At 44.1% G+C, this 26,540-nt stretch overlaps 1 protein-coding gene across 2 annotated transcripts; it reads right to left on the bottom strand.

Annotated features, from left to right (window-relative positions):
* Positions 1-340: 340 nt before the first annotated feature.
* Positions 341-26,533, bottom strand: NAA25 (N-alpha-acetyltransferase 25, NatB auxiliary subunit). 2 transcript variants are annotated; one of them, XM_021544660.3, is made up of 24 exons: positions 26,445-26,533; positions 23,734-23,819; positions 22,623-22,761; positions 20,869-20,987; positions 19,182-19,256; positions 18,235-18,342; positions 17,759-17,837; positions 17,203-17,314; positions 16,304-16,393; positions 15,834-16,003; positions 14,970-15,082; positions 12,678-12,885; positions 12,103-12,189; positions 11,058-11,238; positions 10,431-10,530; positions 6,810-6,961; positions 6,184-6,309; positions 5,706-5,949; positions 5,404-5,527; positions 4,976-5,041; positions 4,453-4,550; positions 4,124-4,234; positions 3,576-3,722; positions 341-3,443 (listed from the first exon to the last, which is right to left on the bottom strand). In XM_021544660.3, the coding sequence occupies exons 1-24, from the start codon at positions 26,500-26,502 to the stop codon at positions 3,321-3,323; spliced, it is 2,916 nt and encodes a 971-aa protein (XP_021400335.1). In that variant the 5' UTR covers positions 26,503-26,533; the 3' UTR covers positions 341-3,320. The 2 variants fall into 2 exon arrangements, with proteins under 2 accessions (XP_021400335.1, XP_021400336.1); XM_021544661.3 differs by having other exon boundaries at positions 4,976-5,038.
* Between the last annotated feature and the right edge of the window lie 7 nt (positions 26,534-26,540).

Below are 26,540 nucleotides of genomic sequence, written 5' to 3'. Positions count from 1 at the left end.
TTTCATGCACTGCCAGCCCGCACTTGTACACAACGTGTCCTTGTCATGGAAAGAGTGGATGAAAAGCAAGCAAGCACTGCAGAGAGACAGACTGTCAGCTCATCAAGTAAAAGCACTGAGCCATCCACACTCCCTCCCCCAACAGACATCATTCTGTACCTAATCCCCAGCTGGAAAACAATGAGCATTTTCTCTCTTTTTTCCATCCTTCCTCTTTGCAGGGTCTGCTTGTCCCGCACCAGCATAATCTGGCTTCACCATGGAGTTTACAAAGACAGTGCAGACGAGCATCTGATCACATCCAGACCATCCAGGCAGAAAAATGAGGCACCAATACTGATTTGTAACGAAACTGACTTTTATATAAATTATAAACCCATCCAGTTTAAAGCAGTTCAGTTGCAGCTGTGTCACTTAAGTCCGTAGAAGGCTGAGGCATACGTATCTCCTACAGTCATAAATTAACAATAATCAAGGAAGAGAAAGTTCAGATAAGGCTGCAAATACAACAAAAAAAGAAAATCCCTAAGTTTACTAGCCGTTAAAATAAAGTAATGATTATCAAGGATTGCAAAATATAAATGCAATTTTTGAACAGTTAAAAAGTACAAAAATGATGGACAACACAAACAAGCATTGTACAGTTTGTCCTGTGTGTAGACAAAGCAGGGTAGGAGACTTCCAACCTTTATCTACATCAGACACTGATTTTAAGCCAAGAGGAGTTGAGGAAATCTGTAAAAGGATCGTGGCTCATGATCCCAGTAGTATAAAAGCAGTAATTTTTCAGTCTGTAAACAGTAGTCTTGGTAGCTTCTTCTAGGTATGTTTTTCGTCACCCAAAGAAAATCCGAAACAAACAAAAACAAATCCTAAGGGTGGAAAAAAGGGGAACAGCAGCAATGGGTTGTAGCTTGAATTTCTTACCAAGTCCGTGTGGGACATATTCTGGAGGGGAAATGCTCTTTTGTAAGAAATATATAATATATTTAACTGTACACAATTTATAGGGGGAGAGAAATTCTCCCTCAACCAAGCCCCCAGTCAGTCAGTACGGAGTCATTTTTGTACACTGTTTCCTCCTAGAGAAACTACAGCTTGGGAAGAGACGGCCTCTGCTCTTAGAAACCACCGAGTAACCCAGGAGTTCTGTGTTTGACAAGGTTGTCATTCCCAGTGGCTGGAAGTGGTGAGAGAACAGCAGCTGGCACTGAGAACAGTCAGAATTCCCCTGTGCTGGACGTGAGCGAGCCATGGTTCCATCCTGTCCCAGCCCCTGCCTCAGATGACATCAGTTCCCCCCACAGTTTCAGTTCTGCTTTCAAGGAATGCAGGAAACCTTTTTTTTTTTAACCCAGCTTCTGCTTTCAGGCACACAGGAGGATTTTAAATGCTTGGTTCTCTTAATCTTAAACCTCACTTACATTGTCACCATTACTTATTGATACGACCGAGTTCAACCTGGTGTAGCAGCAGTGGAAGGAAACTCCAGCATGGCTCAGCCCTGGGACTGTCCCCTGTGTCACCTTTGTTGTGTTTGTGCAAAGCCCTCTGGAATTAGAGGGAGAGGACAAGGACAGCAGCAGTGCCACTGTGCCCCCTGACTGAGAAGGGCAGTGCCTGTTTCTGGCTCAGGGCTGTTCTGAACTGCCCCACCCCAGCACAGGGGTGGTTTTCACTCACCCAACATACCTGACAGCATCACCTTCAGTCACCAGCCTTGCTTTAAGGAGCACACCCTCCTTTCAAAAATGATATTTCTATACAACATGACAGTTCTGTTTGGTTTCTTTTTCTTTCTTTCTTTTTTTTTTTTTTTTTCCAGTAAAAGTGTTACTATAAAACAGACTTAACATATTTTGGTACTCCTCCAGCCCAGAGCACTTACCAGACATTGTGATTCAACCATCAGGACATCCTTTACAATTTGACAACCTGCAGACATTCTTTTCTTTCCCTTTCAGGATGGGGCAAAGCCAAACTAAATCCAGCAAGAGCAGCTATAGGACTTTTTTTTTTTTTTTTAATACAGGGGATTTATTAAAAAAATACTCTCATCAACACTCTAGCATTACTAACAAAACAGAAGAGATGACAAAGGCAGTCAAGCTCTCTTCAAACTTTAAATCTAGACTCGGATACCTGTGGCTCTAAACCAGGAGATGAGGAATCTGTTGGGTCTGACCTGTCTCTTGTATTGCAGGTACATGAACTTTTTTTTTTTTTTGCCTATCAATTTCAGGCTGCATTGCTCTTTTGAACATGAAAAAACCCAACAGAAGTGCAGATTCTGTGGGAGCAGATGATATGGTCACACTTTCTAACAGAAAGCTTCATGAACCAGTGCTTGGATAATCAAAGTTCAACTGCAAAAAGCAAGCAGACAGGTACAAAAAGGATCTCAGCCTCAGACCACAGCGGAAGCAAAAGTTACCTCTGCCAACTTAAAACCAAAGCCAATAGGATTCAATTTCTATTAAAATATTGAAGTCTTAAAGTTTCAGTAATCTAAATACACTTTTTAAAAGTCATGACATTGCTGTTTGACATTGAACTGACATGATACCAGCGCAGTGTCACACTCCACTGCAGCCATTATTTACAAGGTCTCTCGTTTTGTCTTTTTTTTTGCTGAAACACCCATTCCCATCTCCCTCTCTCTCTCTGAAGTTTGCTCCTCATCACATTTGCAGTTTTCCTGAGTTGTGCACAGACACCTCCTCCCTCCCGCTCTCTCCTGGAGGATCCTGCCCCAACTCTGGATGATTCCCAGCCCACCACGGAGGCCTCACCTCTCCCTGATGGACCAACACATGGAATTCTGTCAGCAGGACCAGGTGGTTTGCAGACAAAACAGGCAGCTCCAAGCCAGGCTCAGTTCATCAGAGGTGGCTGAACGTGGACATCTACAATTCCTGCATTTCTAAGGCAAGGACCATACAAAAATTATGAATACTGTATGGTGATGAAAATATCCTTGGAGATAGATGCTTTACACTGGATTGCTATTGCTGCTTCTAAATACCATCTCCAGTTGGTTCTAGAGATCAGAAGGGAAGAAAGTGACTTTTCTCCTGTTGCAATATGCTTATGAACATGTATAAAAAGTGGTCAAACCCCAGGAAGGGTCCCTGCTTCTTTTATGTACAATAATTTAAATCAGCTCAATACATCTGTAATACCTAAAAAAATTGTTTCATGATTTTAAGTCCTTCATGCATTATGAGGAAGTTCTGGATTTAAGTGATGGTAGAGTGGATGTTGCTTCTGTCTGGGACTCTGGTGTCACTCCCCTGTGGAGTCTGTCAGGGATGCATTGCTCAAATCTTTAGTTTTTTAATGGTATCAAGTCTCTTTTTCAGCAGCTCTCCAATTTCCTGAACTGAGTGATGGTAACTGCTCTGGACCTTCCCTTGCACAGTCTTTGTAAACTTTTTTTCTTCCTGCAAAGTGCAAAAGAGAAATCACTAACTCCACAGCAACTGTTTAAATCCCCCTTTTAAACGTTCTCCAACACCTCAAACACCAAAAGGAAATTCCTGAGGACCACAGTCTTTGCACAGGGAATCTCTTACCTGTAAAAGCAGAGTGTCCTTGAGTGACAACTCTTCAAGTTTTAGTGCAGTCAGAATGATTTCAAGCCCTTTGATATGATCTATAACATTGGAAGTTAATGTCTGGAGTTCAGTTACATAATCCAGGAAATGGGTAAATACAGGTGGCTACAAAAACAAACACAGGTCTTGAATTTATAACCACATACTAATGTCCATTTTATATAACTCACTTTGTGATATATAACTCTCTTCTTCCCACCAGTGCTAAGCTGTAATTTAGCTACCCAAATAAACACTCCCAGCTAACAAGTTTACTGGGGTACATTCCAGGCAGGAAGGTCAATGACACTCTAAACAGTATTTCTCATTAAAAAACTGTCACATGATGTCACAGATATGACATGTCACTGATTTTAAACAGTAAAAATTAGCCCCAAGTAACCATTACCCAATCGAGCTCCACCAGTTTATGAAAACCAGTTCATGTTATCTATCCTGATTTTTCTTTCAGAATAAATAAGCTTTGATTAGGGGTGGGGGAAGAGAGAAAGAAACATTTTTTGTACCATTGCTACACTGCTTTCTTTTTTTTTCTTTTTCTTTTTTTGCAGGTTGGATTTAAAAGGTCGGAGGACACTGTCACAGTAACTTGATACCCACAGGGCAATGGAGATCGTCTGGAAGAAAGGTAAAAATATGTTCTAAATTGCATTTACAGGAGGCTTCTCAATTCATTTAAGTGCTCCAGGTAAAACTCAGCATTGCTGATTAAAATATGCAGCAAAATTCCTCACAAGTTCTCTTGCCTGAGATCAAACTTCCACTGTGTTTTAGTCCCAACATTTTTACCCCGCAGCACTCCCAAATTTCTAGTTTCCAAAGGAAAAAAAAATACCTCAACAAAGAAGACTAAGTTTTCTAAAAGGTTTGGATGAGTTTTCAAGGTGCCATCTCTGACTTCAATCAAATCACCTTTACATTTATTGAACAAGTCTGAAAAGAAAAAAGAAAAGCCTGATTTGAGGATGAAGGAGATTATTACAAATGTGCATTTTCTGCACACCAGGTATCTGAGTGTAGTGTGCAGAACTGTCATGGCACTGACCACTGAGATAATGAGTCCTTTCCATCTCCACTGAGTTCTGGCTCATTACAAACATTTCCACACCCTTGATGAGCCCCCCTGACCCAAGCACCAGGAGGAGAAGCTGCCCAGGCTGGGAGATAAATGCACTGAAGGGCACAGCACGTTCTCAGCATGCAGCAGCTTCAGCACACAAGCCAAGGGCAATCCCAGCCTTGTTCTCAAGCTTTCACAGGGTCTGCATCACCACAGCCCATCCCTGCAGACACTCCACAGCCATCCTCAGACAGCCAGGAAGCTCTGCCTCAGTGTCTGTTCTCAAGTTACCATTTACCTGTCAGTCGTTCTACTAAAGACTTGAAACTATTCCCTATTCTTTCCTGGATTTCTGCTGAATCTTCTGGAAAAAAAAAAAAAAAAAGAAATAAAAACATAAGCTACAGAGTTCTGTTATTTTCTGCTTCCAGAAACTCAAGAGGCATTTAAATGCTATTTAGTGTCAGTTCTCAAAAGTAACTGCTTTCAAAGAGGAGCCAGTATTACAGCACCATATACTGCAGAAAAATGAAGTCTTGCATAAAACACTAAATGAAGGCACTGGCTCTCAGATAATTTAGTTTCATACAGAAAATTAACACACAAGTAACAGTTTTGAGTCCACATCCTCCAACGCCCAGCAGTTTTCAGACTAAACAGAGACATGTGGCTCCCTCCCACCACACACCGTGGCAATGTGGTCAAACCCCTGCCCCAAACACTTACCTAAGCCATTGGTATCTAGTTCATAAATATCACTAACAAGATAAAACAAGCTAGTCTGGCACTGACAGCTGCCATTGCTGAAGAAGCCAGCCATTCGGGTAGGAGGAGGGCCAAGGACAGGATACTAGGCAAGAAGCAAAGAAAAAGATAAAGGTGTTGCAGCTTTTCCTCATCCCACCCAGTGCCTGGCACATCTCCCAGTCAGTCACACACCACAAACCCAGGGGCAGTTAAATGCACTACGCAGCCTGCACGATGCATTCACAGTCAACACTTGGGGAGAACTTTTGCCTTATTGGTACCTGGATTTTTTGTTCTAGAAACTTCTTCCCTGAATCCACTGCTGCTTCCAGCTGCTGCAGCAGGGCTCGGATGGTGTCAATCTTGGATGAGACACCGTTCTCTGCAGTCTTTTCAGAGTTCTTTGGTTGGATGGTGTGACCAAGAGTTGGGAGTCCGCTCACCAGCCTCAACGTTAAAGACCGGATTCGCAACCACAGTGTTTCCTCCTCCAGGGACAGCTTCCGATGTTCCTCAGAAATGTCCCTGCAGAAAGGCAGCAAAGCTCTTCAGCCAAATGCTTCAGGCACAAAAGCCTACCCAAAGCTCCCCAGTTCTGTATGATGAGGAGGGAGTGGTCAGAAATTCTGAAAAATCAGTATCTAAAATGGCAGCATGGCCAGATGTGGTGGATGGTGCTTAAATCAGCCAGCCCAAGGAACACTGAAAAATAGGAAGGAATTTCTTTGCTATGTGTGAGTTCAGAGTATTTCTACTCACCTGTCTTTTGGATCCCAGCTAAACAAGACTGTCAGGTCTCTGTTGTCACGTAGATCTTTCCATGGAATGTCATCCTCCTCTGGGCTCAGACTCATGGACTTTACACTTTCTTCTAAACTGGTTGATCTGTAGGTAAGAACAAGCAGCACTAAATCAAACATCTGATCACTGCAAAGGGAAAGCAGCTCACTAACAGACCACGTTCTGTGCACGGCTCAGTTTTCCCTCTGTCAGGAATGTGACACACGGCACTGACAAGGATGTGAAGGGACAGCGAATCAGGATCAGAATCCTCAAAGTAGGGAAAGTCCTTCAAGATCACAAAGTCCAACCACCAATGCAGTACTAACACCATGATCACCACTAAATCATGGCCCCAGCGTCCTCCCACATTTTCTGAACACTTCCAGGCATGGTGACTCCACTGCTTCCCTTGGCAGCCCATTCCAACACTTGACAACCCTTTCCACAAAGGAGTTTTTTTAAACCTCCTCGGTACAACCTGAGACCATTAAAAGCAGAAACTTTAGGAGCAGAGCTGCAGCTCTGAGGTTTCTGCAGGTGCAATTCCCCAAAAGCCCCTCTTGGCCCTCTCCCAGTTTTCCCATGCCAGGAGCTGTACTCACATATTTGCTTCAAGTAAGAGGTCCAACAACATCCGCTCGGTGCGAACCTGTGCGAAGTGAAGGGAAGAGTTCAGCCTGTTCCTGAACGCGATGAACTCCGGGATCTTCTCAAACGCCCCGTACTTGTAGGCCTGGATGATGTATTCTGAGGTCTGCAACACAACACACACCAGCTCCCCTTAGTGACTTCCCAAATTAGGAACAGCCAACAAGGTCACTGCCAAGGGACTGTGTTTCTGTGGTTTTTATCAGCCCATTGAGCTTCTGCTTCTCCAAGTCACCCAAACAGTTTTGCTGCTTTAAATTGGGAATGCCCAGATGCTCCATGGCCAGTGAGGTTTAACAACCAAACCAACACTAAACATCACGTTGTTGTCACCACAAACAAAAATACTTCACAGGGAAGAGATGCTTCTGGAAGGCTTTTTTCCTTCCTTCCTTTTCCTTTTAGATGCGTGATTCAAATCATTCAATCACAATTTCATTGTGAGAAATAATTCCAGGCAAAAGAAATATAGCCAGATTTTCTGGAACTAACTTGGATGTGCATCACACACCACCACAACACAGATTTAAAAAAAAAACAAAAATTACTCACACGTTTTTTGTTTCTCTTTTTTATTAGAGTTTTAAATATAGTATCACACAGTGGGTACAACAAAAACACCAAAGGAAACTCTCAGGGTCCATGGGATATTTTGCTTTCTCTCTGATGAAATGCAGCAATACAAGGCAGGCAGCCAGTATTTCACTTCAGTCCAAGCAATCTCCAAAAAAAGAGATTTTTATGATGAAGGAACCCGAGACAAGCAGTGTTTTCATGAAAATGTTTAACTGTAGACACACAGTGAACTATTTCTACTCCCAGAATTACTCCACAACTGAGAAATTCTGGCAAATCAACTATTTTCTTCTGAACAAGCTTATGAACTTCACTAAAGATGAAAGGCACAAAAAAAGGCTTCTGCTTAACTGAATTCTATATGGTCTTAACAGGCTCAACCAGTCTGGAAGTCTCTGAGATACCAGAAGGCAACACTCAGAGATCCAAAACTCCTTTTTTTAGCCCCTCCAAACCAAGAAATATCCTCTAGGGAGCTGTCTTTATTTTTTCCCCCCTAAGTAATTTGGTTATTTGCACTGAATGAAAAAGTATGCCAGATATTCAACAACATACCCTCTGATCAACAGCCTTGCAGAGGTGACTGTCAGGGACTGGGCTATGGGCTCTAATTCAACTGCATCCACGTGGTTTTTAAATCCCCCCAGGACATGTTGGAGTGGTTTGCCTGCAGTATCTGGAGAGATTAAAGATGGATGGACACAAGAAAATTAGAGAGATTACTGGTGATTCTGCATAGCTGAAGGAGGACCATCTCAAGGAGGATAAAGTTGCCTTTTTAGTTTTGGCCAAATATAGCAATGCTGCCTTCTCTCTTCTCCCTGTCCTTGGCATCCTCTCCCAGAGCAGGAATAGTGGCAGGATTGCACAGCATCCTACATGGCTGTTACTCATGGAATCACTCTGACACAGGATTCACGTCAGGCTGGGAAGTTCAGCAAGTCAGGAGAACGGATTTATCCATAGCAAGAAGTCTGATTCAGGAGCTCTATTTTTATGCCAGACTTCATTTACATCCCACACTTCCTGCTCCAGGCAGAGTCCCACACACAGCTCTGTGCTGTGACATTCCAGCTATCTCAGCATCAACCTAGGGAAGAGCAGGCAGCACCAGAAATCTGTAAAAATGGAACTTTTAAAGGACAGACCCCTTTTAACACTGCAGATGTGCTTGCAAGGCTTGAGTGGGAGCTGCTCCAAGCACCCTGAGCATAAAGGGGCAGCCCCAGCAGAACCAGAGCAGCACAGAAACTGGGAGCAGATCCTGACCTTGTGACGTTTTATGGCAAGGAATCCTTCTTCATTCCCACTCTTATCACACCACCATCCTCAGGGAACAGCAGCCTGAACTGAGCCTCCACCTCCTGCAATTCCTGGTTGCAAGAACAGCTTCTGAGGCATTTCCCATCAAAAGGATCTTAAGGAGGCAACCACTGGAAGTATCCTGAGCAGGAGAGATTTGGAGACCTGAGAGCAACATCAGCTCGTGGTCCTTTGGCTGCAACACCATCTCCAAGGTATGATGTGAATGTTCCAGTCCCCATCCTTATCTTGTCACATGAGAAATTCTGTCCTCCTGCTGCACCAGTGCTGGCTTCTTGAAATCCCAACATTTGAAGGTGTAGCAGCAAGGCAACACCTTTTTGGGATTTCTGGAACACGAGTTGTGTTTTCCTGCCAACAGCACCTGGAATGCAGCCATCACCATCCATGTACAGACAATGAGCCACTGGAGACATCCAACTCTCCTCTGCCACAAGCACCTCCATCATTCATGCCACAGAGGAAAACCTGCTCCCAAGGGAACCACACCCCAATTACTTCAGATTGTTTTCCACAGAAAGATGATTTCTTGATGCTTTACAACACAGTGCTCCCAAGCAGATGACTCATATCCAGTCGTGGGTTTCATTCAGACAGTTGGGTCCAGGTATGTTTTTCATTAACATCCACCAAATGACTTTTTAAAAAGACTGAAAAGTTACACCTCAGTTAAAAAAAAAAAAAAAAAAGGCACCTGGATCTAGGGCTTCACCCCCAGGAATCTAAAGCTTCTTATCAAGTAGGAAAAAAAAGAGCAACTGAGGGATGTAGAGCAGAGCGAGCTTCCATCCCACTGAACAATCCATGTGCATCCCTCAGGAAAACAACTGTGTCAGACACAGCTCACAGGAACTGGGCACCAGCACCCCGGGCACAGGGAAATGGCAATGGGAATCCTGTACACAGGAATCACCTGGGCTGCTGCTTCTGAGTGATTTCTGTGTGAGACTCTTTACTGCTCAGTACAGACAATTCCTGTATTTTTATCTATTGCTGGCATAGTGGGAAAGCCAAGCATGTGACCCCAGAGCCTCTGGAGCCAACTCAGGCAGGGGCTGACTGGCAGATTTAAAACTGGATTGCACCTTTGTTTCTCAGGAAGTAAAAATAATCTTCTTCACCTACCTCTCAACAGTGCCCAGGGTGTAAAATACAAATACACAGGATATATTCCTACTCCTCAGAATGGGATGGTCCCATTAAACAGAAGTGCACCCCTCACCATCCACTGAAAACACACAGCTCCAGTGATTGTAACATAAAGGATTCATCATGTGCCATCCTCATCCTGACCCATCATCACTGGCTGCTGTGTAACTTTCCAAAATGCCAAATTTATGACACCAGCACTTACTTCCACATCACATTCCACTTCAATTATTGCGTAAAATCACAAACCTTAATTTAAAAGCAATCGTACCTGTTTTATGAGGAGCATTAAAACTGGCTTTAACAGAAAGGAAGCTGAAGCAAAATCTCATGTAACAGGAACTCACAAATCCTTGTAGTAGGAAATGCAAGTTGTGACAACCTTTACTACACAGCTGCATCTACTACTACTCGTTGTTATGTTTTAAATGCTACATTTGAACAAGCCTTGCACGGGGCTTCTCTAAAGCTTCTCAAAGACACTTTGCTGTATTACAAGGTCACGGAGGGGGTTTCTTTCAACTTACATCTTTCTGGTTGGAGTGGAAAAACCTGAGTGCAAAGTTGCAGGATTGGGAAGCAGCAGCGTAGTGGCCCAGGGAGCCGGCGTAGCGTGTCAGGAGATAACTGCAACAAACAGCACAAGGCAAACGTCAGCCACTGCCCTGGCAAGCAGCTGCACAGGAGACATCTGGACATTTAACAGCATTACCAGCATTCATGAGCAAGTTCATGCTTTTAGTGGAATGAATTGTCAATTTTTTAAAAGCAGCATGTGAGGGCTTGGAGTTCTTTCTTTGTCTTAAGGGAATAAGAGCTGCTCAGTGAGAGACCCCTGATCACACCAGGGTGTGTTGGCTTTCACTGGTGCTCCCAAGCTGGAACACCAAGCTCTGACTGGCAGCCAGCCAGCCATTTCACCAATTTCTTTCAGATTGATTAATACTCTAAAAAATCCAACACAGCTCAAAATCACACAGGAAGGATACCCTACAGAAAAGGGGGAACATGCAGTGGACATGCCTCCCAAAAACCCCAGAACACTTTTGCACATGTGAAAATGTGACAACGTGCTGAACTCTGGGTGGCAGAGGATGCTGCAGCTGTCAGGATGGGGCCAGCAGGAGTGATTATTCTCAGTATGTACCACCCACCCGATGGTGTCGTGCTGGATGTGCTTGGCGTCCAGGCTGGAGTAGAGCTCCGAGACGGGCTCGAAGGCGCCGAGCCTGCAGTAGATCCGGATGAGCAGCAGCTTAAACTGAGCATTGGAGGGACTGTGAGACAGCCCCTCCTCCAAGAGAGTCAGGCACTGCCACACAGCTGCCTCTTCACCTGGTGACAGACACAGCACAGGCAGGTGTGAGCAGGGACAGGCGCTGGCATGATTCCCTCTGCCCGTGTTACACAAGGCTCAGAGCGCTGCCAGGGATTTAATTGTGCCCAAATAACACTGCTCCAGCACTGCAGCTGCTCCCTGAGGGAATGCTGGGGGAATAATCCCTCCCAGGGAATATCTAGCTCACATCTGCACAGAGCACACTGCTGGGAAAGCGACCCTCTCTGATGTATCCTGTTTAGGAATTCCAGCTTGCACACTGCAAAAGAGTCAGGAATTCAAGAGCCGACATCCACCTTTCTGCCAGAAACCTGACCATGGATTTAGTCAGGTTAAAGACTAAATCTTCCTTGGGAAAGACAAGGATGTAACAGATAACTACATGGAAGGGCAGGATTATATACATGGACACCCAGCACTGGACACTGTGGGATTAAGAGACTAACAAGGAGCAGGGGTGGAGTACAGGCAAATTTAATTCAGAGAACAGGTCCCAGCAAGTCTAGAAACAAGGGATCCAAAAGCCAAAGTATGTCAGGAAGAGAAAGAAACACTCTCAAAACATTTCTGGTACCAGAAAGGAGTTGTCAGCAGAACTCAGGCAAAGGGAGAGAAAAAAGGAATTAATCAGAAAAATTAAATCTAATGTTTATAGAGGTCACTGAGATTCAGGGCAAACACCAGCTGATCAGAGACTCCTGAAATACCTAATATTGCAAAAAAAAACCAACCAAAAAAAAACCCAGAAAGCTCCAGGCCTAACAAGCCATGCCAGGCACCCACTGGCCACAGGGACAGGAGTCTCCCTTTCCCAGCCTCCCACAGAGATATTAGAGCAAGGCACAATTTTGGGAACATACCTTCCAGCCACAGATCAAGCAGTAGGTGAACTGCAAGCAGGCAGTAATAATCTGAAAACTGCAATTCAGTTTTCAAACAAGATTTCCCTAAAAAGAGACAAAAACCAGTTGGAACCCTTTAATTACTAACAGTGCTGTCAGCTGATCTCACTGTCAAGTCAGGGTTATTGAGTGGCACCACAATCAGAGAGAACACCACATTTTAATGTTTAGAATCAGAATTGTCTTAAAATCCAAACAACTTCACACATCACTGAGTGGCCTTTGGGGCACTTCAAACATTGACATCTGCTGGAAGAAGAACTGACTCCCACAGCTGCAAGATTTACAAATTAATAACTCCCGACCACAAATGTGTCCTATGCACTCCAGTGAGAAAACCTGGCTTTGCTTAAAAGCACATGCAATCCTGCAAAGCACAAACAGACCATCTGAACTACCCCGTAAAATCTTATTCATCTTTAAATACGTGGCTGAAAAGAAAAAAAAAAAAAAAAAAAAAAAAGGAAAAATTCAGGGAAGGTGAAGAGTAGAATCACAAAGGAGAAAGCCAAGTTTTATCAGATTTTCCTCACCAAACTCCAACCCGTGGCGGTATCTCAGCATCAGCTCCCGCACCACTGCCAGCTTCTGCTTCTTCTCCATGGCGTGGTAGATCCCCAGCAGCCTGGAGAGCTGCACCACACACAGGTGCTGCTGCAGGGCCTTGATGTCACCTGGCAGAGCCACCTCGTTCTCGGCCGCCGCCGCCAGCGGGATCACGTCCAGCAGCTGCCGGATGAACTGCAAGAGAAACCCCGGTGGCAAAGGCTGCAGGCTGCACCAAAAGGTGAGGAAGCAGCATTTCCTCCCTCCAATCAAACCAAAAAAAGGCAAGGTGGTAACATCCATGTTGATGTCTGTGGTTCAAGAGCAGCCTTTGAGTTGTTTTTTTTTGAGTTGTTCAATATCTTTTTTGCGTTGCTTGAGGTTTTATTAAGTTTTGTGAAACAGATAGAGGGAAGAAAAATCAGAGGTAGGTTTCCAATTCATTGATACACCAGGGAGTTCAAGCACCTGTTAACACTTGTGGTAATAGGAGCTGCAATTAAATTAATTAGTTACTGACAGGCTTCTCAGCACACTTCCAGGCAATCATGGTTTTTCATTGTTACATTTTCCCTCAGCTCTGAAGTAATGTGCATTAGTCAGTGAGGTCATCAACTCTGACTAATGACTTCTTTTTGGAATTAAGCTGTAAGAAATGCAGCTTCTCATTGTTTAGTTTTAATGGGAGACAAAAGACTCCTCACAACACGCAGGGCTGGGCAGCAGCTTCTTGCTCTGAAATACAACATTGTCTGCAAACGGAAACCTGAGTTAAAGCCAATTGAATTTGGTTTTACTACATTTGGTATTGACACAGAAGAACTGCATCAAATGCAAGCCTGAGGCAAAAAGCTCAGGAGCAGCACCAAGTACAACACACACCAATTCCAGTTTTCCCAAAGAATTTGATGAATGCTATGTTGACAGATTTTTTCTGTTTGAAACTGTGCCATGCTGAGCAAGGTCAAGCACATCATTGACTCTACTGTCCAATTTACACCTCTAGGAAGTCAAGGTTGCTGTTGTGACCATTTTTTCTGGACTATCTCGCGTGTCAGTGGCTCAGCAAGATCACAACCTCAGCTACTGAGGTGGAACTCTCACGTCAAACTCATCAGCACCTCAGCACCACAAAACCTCCTCAGTTCCTTGTGTCCTTGACCAAGCTAAACTGCTGTAGATGCTGCCTCAGGGACAACCAGAAAACCACCTAATACATCAGTTTGACACAATATATATTCCAGAATATAGTCAGTAAGTCAGCAGCAGTTTTAAAGCCAGACAGAGAATTTTAAAGTCAGAGTCATGGTTTCACAAGCACTGTAACAGAACTGAAGTCTGAACTATTATTAAATATAATTCTTCCACTCTTGGTTTTGAATCTGTTCCCTGGAAAGTTAGGATGAAACCTGTTCAGTACTTCAGGGTTCCCTTACAATGGAATCACCATTTCCAGGACTAGGAGTTCAATATCCTGCTGGCCACAGTGGGCTAAAAACACACCTTTAAACATAAAACATCAGCAACAGCCATCCCTGCCAGAGCCACCACTCCCATCAGCAGTGGGGCTGTGGGAACAGTTTGCATTAGGAGCCAAAAATACTTTAATAAAGAGAACCTTGCTACCTACCCTTTGTTTACCAGCATTTTATCCCCAGGCTCTGGCTGATCCCGGATTCTCTGCCCTCCCCAGCACTGATCCCTGGACACAATGGCTCAGACAAACATTGGGGTGAGTGACAGAATTCCCAGCTGCTGAAGTCACTCCTGGCTGCTCATGACTCTGCACAAATGGGCTTTTCAGAGAAACTCTTCCAGAGAGTTGTTCCAGAAAGAGATTCTGGAAAAAACTGCCATGGGCGCCTCCGTGACCCCTGGATTGGGGTAAATGTGCCCCTTCTTTGGCCCTGCCAGAGCCAAGAAAAACATCTGTGACATCCCTGCATGGGATGAGGGGGCAGCTTCTTTCAATTAAACAGAAACTTTGAGCTCAAAGCACCCTGACACCTGGAATAAAAATGCCAAAGGACTACCAGAGCTGAGACCCTGCAGGATCAAACTTAGCTTTAAACCTCCAGTAAAAATCCTCAGAATGAAACTTCTCAAGTGTTCAGATGTTCATGATATCTTCTACAGCACAAAGAGCTCTCTGAATTTCAAGCAGAAAGTAAAAATTTGATGTTTCCAGTCTTTGAATATAATCCATGGGTATTTTAAGATAAAGGGACCAGAGTGCAAACAACCACTGCAGTTCCTGCCACGACTTGATATTTCCTTACCTTTGTGTACTGGCTGGGTGGAAGGAGATCCACAAACACTTTGAGATCAGTAAAACAGCAGGGTTTGTCCCCAAATTTTTTGAAGTACTGGAACATTAGTTCTTCTGGATCACCTAGGAAAAAGGCCAGGTCATCTTTTTAACATCCTCCAGTAGAAGTGAAATCTGTAAAATCACTATGAGAAATCTTTGTTCATTCTTTGTTTTTTTCATCCCTTCAAGATTACAGAGCAATTTAGAAAGCAGAGAGATGCACTACTGCAGATTTTAACAGAGCTTCAAAGTCTCTGGTAACCAAGGACACATTTAAAAAAGCCCAAAAGCTTCATTCAAGCTCCTTTAGCAGATAACAGCTCAGCAACCCAGGGAAGCACAGGCAGCCTCCACTTATCTCACTATGGCTTCTTTTGGGATGGAAAAAAGAAACAGAATTAGGAAATAGCACAGATGTTGCTCTCATCACATTCCCTTTCATTGATTCCCTAAATGCCATTTTGTGATGCAGGTTTTTAAAAAGCAAAATCTGGCATTGTTGCCATAAAAACTTAAATCAAAACCCACACAAAGATTCCAGCACTAACAGGAAGACTTTCCATTAGGAATACAGTGTCAGTGACTGGATGCTCCTAAATCCCTGAGGTCCTTTTGCAAACCTTCCTGCTGGCTTTTCCAAGCCCTGGAGTAGTCTGGAAATACCTGCCTTTCTTCCAAGTTCACCTTCCAATGCTTTTAAAATTCTTTACATACAGAACAACAGGTTACCTCTTCCTAATGAAAACTGTATTTAACAGAGTGATTTAGCAGAATGTTTGTGCTCTGTCTCCCTCTGTCCAGAGACGAATTCCTCCCCAGGAGGAGCTCTTACCCAGTTTGTACTCATCGTTGCAGCCCCTGTGCCGCAGGCGCCGGATCAGCTCCAGTTTGGCCAAGTAGGGTCCCCGGAGCGGCCGGGAGCTCTTGGACTCCTCTGCTATCCTCTCCTCGATGAAACTCACAGCCTGCTCAATGGAGCAGTGCACCTCCCCCTCCAGAGAGCTGCAACCACACAGACAAAAGGTTCTTGGAGAGGTCCCACTGATAACCCACGCTCAGCACACTCCCAGACAGGGAAATGATGGATTCTGCAACTCAGTCACCACAGAAAACATGAGCTGGAAGAGTACTATAATATACAAACTACTTCCATTAACTATTGCCAGCCTCCAGATAAAAGAAGGGAAAACACACCATTTGGGCTCTGACATCAAGAACTCACTCTAATATTGAATATATGAACCCAAACAATTTGCTAAAGCACCAAGGGAAAACAAATCCACAGCAAAATTCTCTACTTACTGCTCTTCCTCTGCTGGAGGTGTCCAGGATTCATCAATGAGTTGAAACACTGAATCAAAGTAAGTTATATAAAACTGCCAATCATCTGAGCTGAAACAAAAATCAGGTACAGAACAAAATTTAGGGAATTGCCAAAACAATTAACAGCTAAATCTACGTTTCTTGCTAAAGCTGAATTAAGGAATAACACATAATCATATTACAGAAAAAACCCAATTGTAATCATAAAATTGTTTCCTCTTGAAAAGGTCTCAAATCTTAGGAACACCAAAATACTGAATTTCTGGCAACATATTAAGCAAAAACATTTCAATTCAAAATTGAGGCAAGCTATGAACTCTCCTCCTATGAGTCAGAGCTCAGCAATAACCCCACAAAACACGAAGGTAGCAGTTTCTCTTCTGCATTTAACTTAGATACGAGAGCACAGCTAAATTCAAAAGCACACACCACATCTCTCCTGACAGTTCTGAGACAGATTTGATCACACTGAAATGTTCTGTCTCCTGATGCATCTGCTCCAAGCACTACATGCATTTCCCACGATGAAGTCTGGCCAAATGGGAGAAATTTAGATGTAGAAAATTTAATGTAAATCATGGACAGGATGAGAAATGCAAAGTCAGAGCCAGTCAATCAGCACAGAACTTAGAAATAAGGAGGTAAACAACCTTTTATTGCATTAATGTGTTGCCAAATTCTGCCTGAAAAAAAGCAGCAACTCCAGTCCCGACCCTGACTCTCCCCATCACCTTCACCTGGCTTTGGAGTGCAATATTTGGAAAAGCTTCCCAATATTCTGCTATTTTAACCACAAAAGCCACCAAACAAGGCCATTCCTAAACAAGCAGGGGTTTTTGTTGCATCTTTTTTGCAGGACTGCAGGAATCCTCTCTCACTTTTTGAGCAGCAGCCTCCTGGCCAGCGCGTTGCACTCGGGCCACCTGTGCAGCTTCTTGTACATGGCCATGCACTTGTTCTCCCGGCTCTGCAGCTCACTCGTCAGCTTCTCTGCAGCAAAAAAAACATGGAAAGCTCAGCTCATCCCTGCTTAAACCTTCTTGCTCCAACCCAGCACCAAACCACCAGGTCTAACACAGCAGCAGCTCTCAGAAAGATTTCCCATGGAAACCTCCACATCCCAATTCCAAGTGCATTTTAATCCTCAGTTAAACTCCACTAAAATGCAGATATTGAAAACACTTCAGGTTTGAAGATGGCAGCTACAATAAAGAACATGATCCCAATTTACCACTGCAAAGCTCAGCCCTGAGTAGTGTTCAAATACCATAAACAAAGCAGGTAAAACCAGGTTGCCCAAATACCTCCACAGTTTACACTGAGGTTAAAACTGGTGCTAAGTCAGGCTTCCTAATTTTTTTTTTTTGGAAGCAGTGGACAAGTCTGAAGTGCTGTATTCTCCACACAACTCTGATTTATTAAAGAATAAATTACCTCCAAGTTTTCCCCTCACGACATCTAAGGCTTCCTTGTACTTCTCCAAACGTTCCAGGATCATGTAGTACAGTTCCACCTTAAAGGAAAAATTAAATTGCAATGAAATTTGCTAGGAAGATCATACCCAGGTGTGCCAACAGAGAAAATAGGGGATACCAGGCCTGCAAAGCTATCTTTAGTATCCCAAAGGGTGCAATACTCAAATTTAGATTTTTTTTTTCCATTCTTAGTCCTCAGATTTTTCTTGGGGCCTCCCAGAGAGCAAAGCACTTCATCAGTCAAACCAAACACCAAAAATTGCCTCAGCTATAGGACTCTGAGGCCCTCCTAACCCCCTGCTTTTGGTTTTCCTTCTGTCCCCTACAGTTCACATTTAATTCCAAAACATTTTTGATTATTTGAAGTTTTCCAAGGTAATCAAGTTCTCTTAACAGTGCATTCCTTGTCTCAACAAAGCTCAAACCAAGCCTTACTTCAGCCTCAGCTTCAATCTTGTCCTCTTTCACCATTTTTTCCACCATTCTTTCAGCAAGTGGCAAAAACATCGTTTTGGAGAGGTTTTCATCCTGTGCTGAGATAGACTGAGGAAGAGAATGATTATTGTAACAGCTCAGCAACTTTCTGTGATGTCCCTCCCACTGCTCTTTTCACTTTAAAGGAGGGAAAAAAACCAACCCAGGTGTTCCAATCCCCCCCAGCCACCTGTTTGGAGCTGCCATCTGTGACCTGAGAGTGCAACTGCTCTGGGAAATGGCAGCAATAAAATTGCTGCTGCACAGAAAAAGCTCATTTTTGATCAGATCAACCAGAGCCCTGCATCTCTGAGCACACAAACCTGCTGGTAAAAACATGGAGCCAGAACATTTTTGCATTTTACACGGCACAGGATTTTAGAGGATGTGATCAAAACCCTTCAAGCTTATTTTTGTTTGATTTCATGTCTGATTTTTAGTGCCCAAATGTGCTGCCTCAACCAGCAGCAGCACAGCTGATCTGTGTCTATTCCTGCAGACTTGCTGCTAATTCCAGAGCTCTCATTTATTCCCTCCAAGAGCTTTTATAACCTCATTAGAGAGGAACAATTCTGACTGAGAAACTGCAGTTAGCTGAGGATTTATTTTATTCATTATCTCTGCCAAAAGGACAGGTGGGTATCACTGCAGATGAGAGAATAATTCAAGTTGTATAAAGGTGGTAAGCCAACAGTTAAATTGGATTATAAAAACACCTCAGTGATTTTGGACAACAACAATAATGCTGTTAAGGAGGGCTCAGTCTTTCTCCCAGCATCACACAGAAACAGCTCAAACACACATTTTAGCCAAAATCATAATGTTTTCCCTCAGAACATTTCTGCACCAGCACTGCAGTAAAAAAAAAAAAAAACAAAACAACCAGTCAAACCCAACATTGCACACACCTGCATAATCAGGCTCATCACGGACCAAAAATAATATGGATTTTTGGGAACAATCTTATAAAGTGCCATTCCAGCCTGAAAAACAGAAGACACAAGTTTCATCATTCCTGAAATAGATTTATTTCTCAGATCTCGTGATGGGCAGCAATGATGGGAGGGGATTTGAACATGGGAGGATTTTCCCCACTCGTGAGCTCTTCTCTGAGGGTGGAAATGTTTCCAAGGACTTCGTGTAGGTCTGACAAGAACAGCAGCAAACACTGACTGCCTACACAGATGACAGCTCTCACTGGAACTGGGAACTCCAGGAGGCAGCAGATTTGCTCTTTGGGAACGAGGGGATATCTCCAGTGCTGAAGGACACAGCAAACCCACGCCTGCCTCCAGGAACCCAGTGCTCTTCAACACTCACTTCACATCCACTGACACCCCCAAATTTGGGGTCACCTCCACGTGCAAAGCAGGGGGAGCAAAGGTTGAGCAGGGAATTTGGTTGAATCAAAGCAAAGCCAAAGAATTCACCATTTTCCCTAACACATTAACAGCTATTCCCACATTTCCCTCACGGTGCCTGTATCTAACAAAGGACAAGACTTCTACTCCTAAAAAAATCTGTAATTAATTTCATAATAGTCTACCTCCACAACTGGACTTTTGTCCCAATTCCCTGACTGCAGTTGGCATTTTCCAGGATTTTCAGCTGGAATATCCCAGAGCACAGGACACTGGGGTTTATTTTCATTCCCTAATCAATTATCCATCCACACACTCTTCACATCCCTAAATCCAAAACCACAGGCCAACATCCCACTCTGACAATATGAGATTGATAATGATGATTTGATTCAAATGATATTGAAAATGATAATTTAATGAGATCCACATTTTTATGTCATGTCAGACATAAAAAAGGTCACATAAATGTTAATTATTGTTATCTGTGGCATTTTCTCCACTCATGATTGTGATCTATCACATCTAAAGTTTGGGTTGTATTGTGAGGTTTCTCATTTCAGGTACACCATAACTCCTTTTTTGCTATTTAAGCTAAACCTGTGAAAAAAATTCAAGTCACAGCAGAAACAAGAGGGAGTTCAGCACTTATTTCTTGTCTCTCTGTGTTTTTTACACAGAAGAGTGAACATGCAGGCCTTGAAAATAATTTTTCATTTACAGGTATTCTCCAGGAACCTCATTTGGAAGGTATGAAAACAAAATCAACCAGTGTGACACTGTGCTGCCAAGTGAGAGGGGATATTTCAAGTGCTTTTTAGTTTTTCTTCACTGAATGACATCAATACAGGTTGTATTTCAGATGCTCAGAAAGAGCACGGGGAGGATTTTCTTCCTAAAGTTAACAGAGAACTGAGGCCAGAATGAAAAGTGAAAACATGGATCAGAAGCTCTTCTTAGATGTGCCTATTCCAGAATTCCTTTATTTTGTACTCTAACTACAAAACCACAGATCAGTAAAAGATACAGCCTTAAGTTAACAAAACTTCTGTCTTCACACAACTCACCTTCCAAAACTGAGGTTCAAACCTCTCTGTAAAAACCAACCAAGAGTTTAACTTCTGCATTAACCCAGCTCAGCGTTTTTGGAAAATTACTCATAACACATAAATGAGACTAAAAGACAGAGAAAAATACACTTTAAACCAGCCAGAACACAAATTGTTGGTCATACCTGTTGCATTTTCTTGTATTCTCCAACCCTGGCATAGGCCATGAAGAGGTGGGAGTGATACTCTTCACTGTTGGGGACCTTCTTCACAGCTGCCTCATAAAGTTTAGTCACCAGCTCAGCTAAACCAAAAGCAGATGCTAGAGTTAACACCAACTTGGGAATATTTTAAAGCACAGCTCCCTAAAGAGCACCAGGGATGCTCTGAACAGCAACTAATTGCACTCATCACTCCCAAAAATACTGCTCTGCCCGCCAGGCACTGCAAACATCAGGCAAAGGAGGAAAGTGCTTAAAAAAACTCTAAACAAACCTCAAAATAAACTTAAATCAAAATAGAGTTCAACAGCAGCAAATGAACTGCTCAGAGAGAATTTTAGGTCTACTTTTAAAGTAGGTTTTTCTCTATTTTTGAGCATTAAACTGAATGAAGGTTTCTCCTGCTGGCAGAATGACTGCTCCATGTGAATCATGTATCAAAACAAACACTTTCAGAGCCTAATAGCAAATTAATTATTCTTATCACAGGTTTACTCATATTAATCATATCCTGCTATCTCCCAACTGCCTATATCAGAACTCTAAACAATTATTTCATACTATACTTTTTAATAGCAGGTCTATCATGACAAAATACTTCTGATAGTACAACCTGCTAAACTTTCTTACATTTTCATCCTTCCATATTTTTTTCTTACACAAACAATTGTAGCTCAGAATAGAAGCAGAAAAGCAAACGTAATTTGCCTTTCACACAGTTTATACATCCCTGACACAGATGTAGAAAACAACTAATTACATTAATTTTCTTGCAAGACCAAAAGTGGAAGTGCCTCACACCCACCAGTTCCTGAGTTACAGACCTAAAAGTTACAAAGCTCAGCTTAATGGAAATTGTTAACAATCACAGAGAGGCTCTTGTCATTCACAGGGGTTTATGCTGAAGTCAAAAATACAGAAAAATATTGGTATTACTCAACAAATGATACTTTATCTACAAACATACATACACAAAGAAATCAACTGGGAGAACATAATTGCTCTTTTGCAGACTGATGCAAACTCCCTTTTCTGAAGCTGTTTCACCCCTTGATCGTTTCTCCAGCAGTTCACCAATAAATTTTGGTGCTATCACCCACCAAACTCCACAATAAACATTGGTACCACCACACCACACTCCCCAAGAAGCTGCCAGAAACAACAACTGTTCAAGCTGCAGAAAAGCAGGACAGGAGGTCTGGCATCTTTCAGAAAAGCACAGGAAACTTTCCTCCATCACTCCAACGCTGATGATTCAGTATTTTGAAAACACAAATCACTCCGAGGAACCTGACAAAGCTGATGTGGCCAAACTGGGAGGTGCGGATTCCCCTCCTGGTTTTCACCACTTTCCTGAGGCCTGAACCCCTCAACTACATCACACCTTGTGGGATTTGTCATCTCTGTCACTCTACTGGCAACAAATTCCAGTAGTTTCATCAATAAATGTGAACTCCCAGGTGTGGATCATTATCAACACGCTTCACTTAGGAGCTGCTACACAACTGAGTTCAGAACAAGCCTGAATGAGGATTCTTTTGCTTTATGAAAATCACTCCAGCCTTACAGGCATTACAACAGGATCACTTCAATTCTGAGTCTCTTAACAGTCTCTCACATACACAAATCCTGGATTTTACACTTTTCCCACCAAACTGTGGGGCACAAACCTTCCGGAAGAACACAACTAGAGATTTCTGGGAGAGGAACAAACTCACGTCTGTGCATTTCCCGGTAGAGAATGGTCAGTGCTTGCAAGGAATTATCATCTGTGGGTTCAAGTGCTGCTACTTCTTGTGCCAGGGCATAGGCTTCATCCTGCTTGCCAGTCCTCTGCAAGCCAATGGCCTTCAGCACCTGTGGACACAACACAGGCAGCTCTCAGAGACACAGTCTGCATTTGGAAACCCTCTCGCTCCTGCTGGGAACAGCCCAAGCACCTCATTCCCTCTGCACAACTCCAGGATTTATTAATCTTTTAATCCATATGGCTGGACAGGAAAACTCCCAAATGCAACAGCATCAAAGAGGGGATCTGACTTCTTAATAAATGCTGAGGTTGCCCCGAGGTATCATCACATAATTTCTCTACCTGGAAGCTGTAAACTGACCTGTCCTGGCAATTTTCCTTAGTTTTCTTTCACTAACTGGCCAGAGAGAAGTGACATAAACGAGAATCAGGTCAATGACACTCTCTGCAGCTTGGGAAGCTTTCAAAATGTAGAAGTGGAGTGAACTGCAGCAGGAAACCCCCAGGGAAATGAGAAAAGCAGAAAGAGTCACACGTTCAGAAAAGGGAGGAACAGAATCCCTTTCCCTCAACAGGGTCACAGCGAGGAAGGTGGACAAGGAAAACAGCAAATGCCTCCAAAATCATGGAATCCTGGAGTGCTCTGGGTTGGAAGGGACCTTAAAATCATCCAGCTCCATTTTTCATGGACCAAGTCTCCCCAAATTGGCCTTGAACAATTCCAGGGATGGGGCATCCACAGCTTCTCTGGGACACCTGTAATGTCTTCCTCAGACATTTCCTCCCAAGGAGATGTTTTGATCCAAACTCCCGCAGATGGCTATCCCAACCCCAGAACTCCAAGAAGCATTTTTAAATCCCAGCCCATGTGCCAAGGTCACCTGGAGTGGTGCTGACAATCAGCCCAGGTGGAACCAACACTCCAGTCCCTATCAGGTCATTTCCAGGCAAACAAGATGAGCTGGAACAGAGACATTCCAGAGGGCTCAGAAATCACTGTGGAAGCTCCCGGAGAAAGGGACAGTGGAACACCCCGAGACTCAGGCAGAACGAGCTCAGTGTCCCCCAGTCCCACTCACCTTGGCACAGTGAAGGTCCTTGTGCTTTTTGAGCAGTTTATCTGCTTGCTGGATTGCCATTTTATTATTGCCATTATCGAGATAATCTGCAGAGGAAGAGCACACACAAAATCACACCAGAACACCAAGGCCATTCTGGAAAGCCACCTCCAATTTTACCATGGAGCATCAGCTGTCACACCAGCAGCAAAAACCACATTTTCCCTGTGCAGCTTCTCCTAAGCCAAACATTCAGGAAACTGTCATTTCAGGGATGAAGGATTCATCTCATTGTACTGGTTTTAGTCACTCAAACAAACAAGCTTTTGTAATTACTCCACACAGATCATTACAGCAACAAAAGAGACACATAATAGAGAGGATTCTGCAGCAACAGCTCTTTGCTGGCAGTGCAGCTCCAGTGCTTTAGCAGGAAAAGTAGAAATTAATTTGGTGTGTCTTTGGGAGACTTTCAGTGACTTTTAACAGGCAGGAAGTTAGAAACCAAATACATACACACCAGCAAAGTGGGAAACACTTGTCTACAGCATCCATACCTCACAGGCAGAGCAAACCTGTCCCCCTGGAGTACCACTACCCTTCCACCAGGCTGGTTTTGAAGGCACAATTGTGAAGCATTAGTATTTCCTAGGGAGACATCCCACTATCTCCAGACCATTTTCTCCTCTTTTAGCTCAGAATCACAACTTTCAGATTGATCTTCACATCATTACACAATTACAAACAAGCAGTTTTAGACCAGGACACAACCCCTATATGCTCCCCTTCCCTCAAAAATCTCTCTTTCCTCAGCTAACCCAACTTTGCTGCCCCTCATGTGCCAAGGGAAGGAAGGGGCTGCTCACACTGCTCTGAGCTCTCTCCTGCCAGTTACCTGAAATTACATCACACACCTTTACCTCGCCAAACCTGTCATTCCCATTATGAGCCAGAACTTTTTTACTGAGGGTAATCCTCAGCACGAATTGTGCATCTATTCTGATTCACAGATTTCTGTTAAACAGCTCCCACATTTGCTCCTGTGGCCAGGTGGATGTTGCATATTTAAAGCAGAGTTAATTGGGCTCTTGAGCCCATCCACAGCAAACCTCTCACTAGTCAGCCTTTCCACACTCACCAAAATAAACACTGTGGCATGAAATCCAGTTTGAAGCCACAAATTTCAACTTAGGAAACCTCTGTGGAACCTCTAACATTAAAACTTTGGGGATTTCTCAGTGAAGAGGTTTCAAAGGTGTGGAACAGCACATCAGAGGCTTCTTGCTTTAAGGCTCTGTCACCCAGCTTAGTGACACACAAATTATCCCTCATGCTGAGCTGCCTGACTGGGATTAACAGCTGTGCCAAGAACATCTCAGCTTTGGGTGTTCCAAAGTAAATCAAATAACCCTCAAACCTCCCAAAAACACAGCAGAATGAAGAGACTGTATTTTCCTAACGAGTCAGGTTTCTGGAAGTCAAAGCAGCTTCCAAAGGAAATGAAGCTAAATGAAAATAAATTTCAGCCAGCGCTAGTTCATAGGTGGGGATGTTCAAAGGCTGGAAATGCACCACCTGAACCTTCAGGTGAAGGGAGAAATGTCAAGATCAAAGAGAACCAGAGCTGTCGAGGAATCCCGGGGAACCACTGCACAAACCCAGGCACACCTTGAAATCCAGAGGCAGACCTTGGGCCTCACAGTGCACCTCCCCAGCTGCTGAGGAGGGGAAGTTGTGTGCGTTTATCACACGCTTTATTTTGGTTTCTGCAGCACCACAGCCTGAGAGCAAATCTTGCACTGCAGAGAATCCTTCCCAGAACGAGCAGAAAGGAATTCTAAAGCTCTCTCCAAAATGAACGCAGCGAGATGCTCAACATCACCTGCTTTGGTATCAGCTGAATTTACTCAGCTTTTTATATTAGAACCATTTCTTACACAGGTTACGACAAGAACAACTGTACGTCAATGAAACTGCCAATCACAACACGGATGGAAAACTAAGGGGGGAAAAAACCTTAAAATCGTTACATAAAGACAAACGAACTTGAACACCTCTAATCGAACAAACCCATCTTGCTCCCTTCCCCTGGAACCCACCACGGACTCAGCCTGTACTGCACCATCCCTCTGCCCCAGCAAAGGACATCCCAAAGCACGTCCAGCCCCAAACCAGGGCAGCTCTCCACGGTTTCCATCCCTGCTGAAAAAGTTAAGAACGCTTTCCTCAATCTCTATCAAATCTTCAGTTCTAGGGACGAAACGATACCGTAGCCCGGGGAAGCGTTTTCCTTTTATTTCTCCATATTTGCATAGAGCCAAGCTTTGCCTACAACCTCCGAAGCAACCCCAACAGCGCAGAACACCCTCGGAAACATTCGGGGGGGACACAACAACGCCGGACAACTCCCAACGACACCGTCCCCTTCTACTTCTCTCCCGCCTCCCAATTAACTCCCCCAACAGCGTCACCGCTCCGTGCCACAACATCCAACCAACACAACTCCGGGGCACCCGCGGCTGCTCCCCCGGGGGTTCACCCATGCCGGCTGCCCCGCGGCAGCGCACACAGCTCCGGCCGGGGTCACCTGGGCTGCGCTCCCCCCAGGCCGAGGGGCACCCCGGGGCGCCGCGGGACCCCGGCCCGGCCGGGCGGGCGCAGCCCCGCGGGGCCGGAGCGCGGCAGGGCGGCAGGGGGGCTCGGGGGGCGGCGGCGGGGCGCGGGGTCCGTACCGTAGATGGGCCGCAGCCGGCGGTCGTTGGGGTCCTGCACATGGCCCCGCGCCGCCATGATGAGAGCGCAGAACGCAGCGCGCAGCCGCGGCCGGG

This window comes from Lonchura striata, chromosome 18 (genome assembly GCF_046129695.1).
Source record: "Lonchura striata isolate bLonStr1 chromosome 18, bLonStr1.mat, whole genome shotgun sequence".
Classification (NCBI taxonomy): domain Eukaryota; kingdom Metazoa; phylum Chordata; class Aves; order Passeriformes; family Estrildidae; genus Lonchura; species Lonchura striata.
Note: the sequence above shows the minus strand (reverse complement) of the source record. Positions and strands in the feature narration are given on the sequence as shown.

Coding starts and splice junctions, on each gene's coding strand:
- NAA25 (XM_021544660.3), bottom strand. CDS start 26,502: ATGGCGGCGCGGGGCCATGTGCAGGACCCCAACGACCGCCGGCTGCGG. Junction 20,988..22,622: donor CTACCGGGAAATGCACAGAC/GTGAGTTTGTTC, acceptor CTTTTGGTTTAG/CTGAGCTGGTGACTAAACTT. Junction 19,257..20,868: donor AATACAAGAAAATGCAACAG/GTATGACCAACA, acceptor TCTGTTTTTCAG/GCTGGAATGGCACTTTATAA.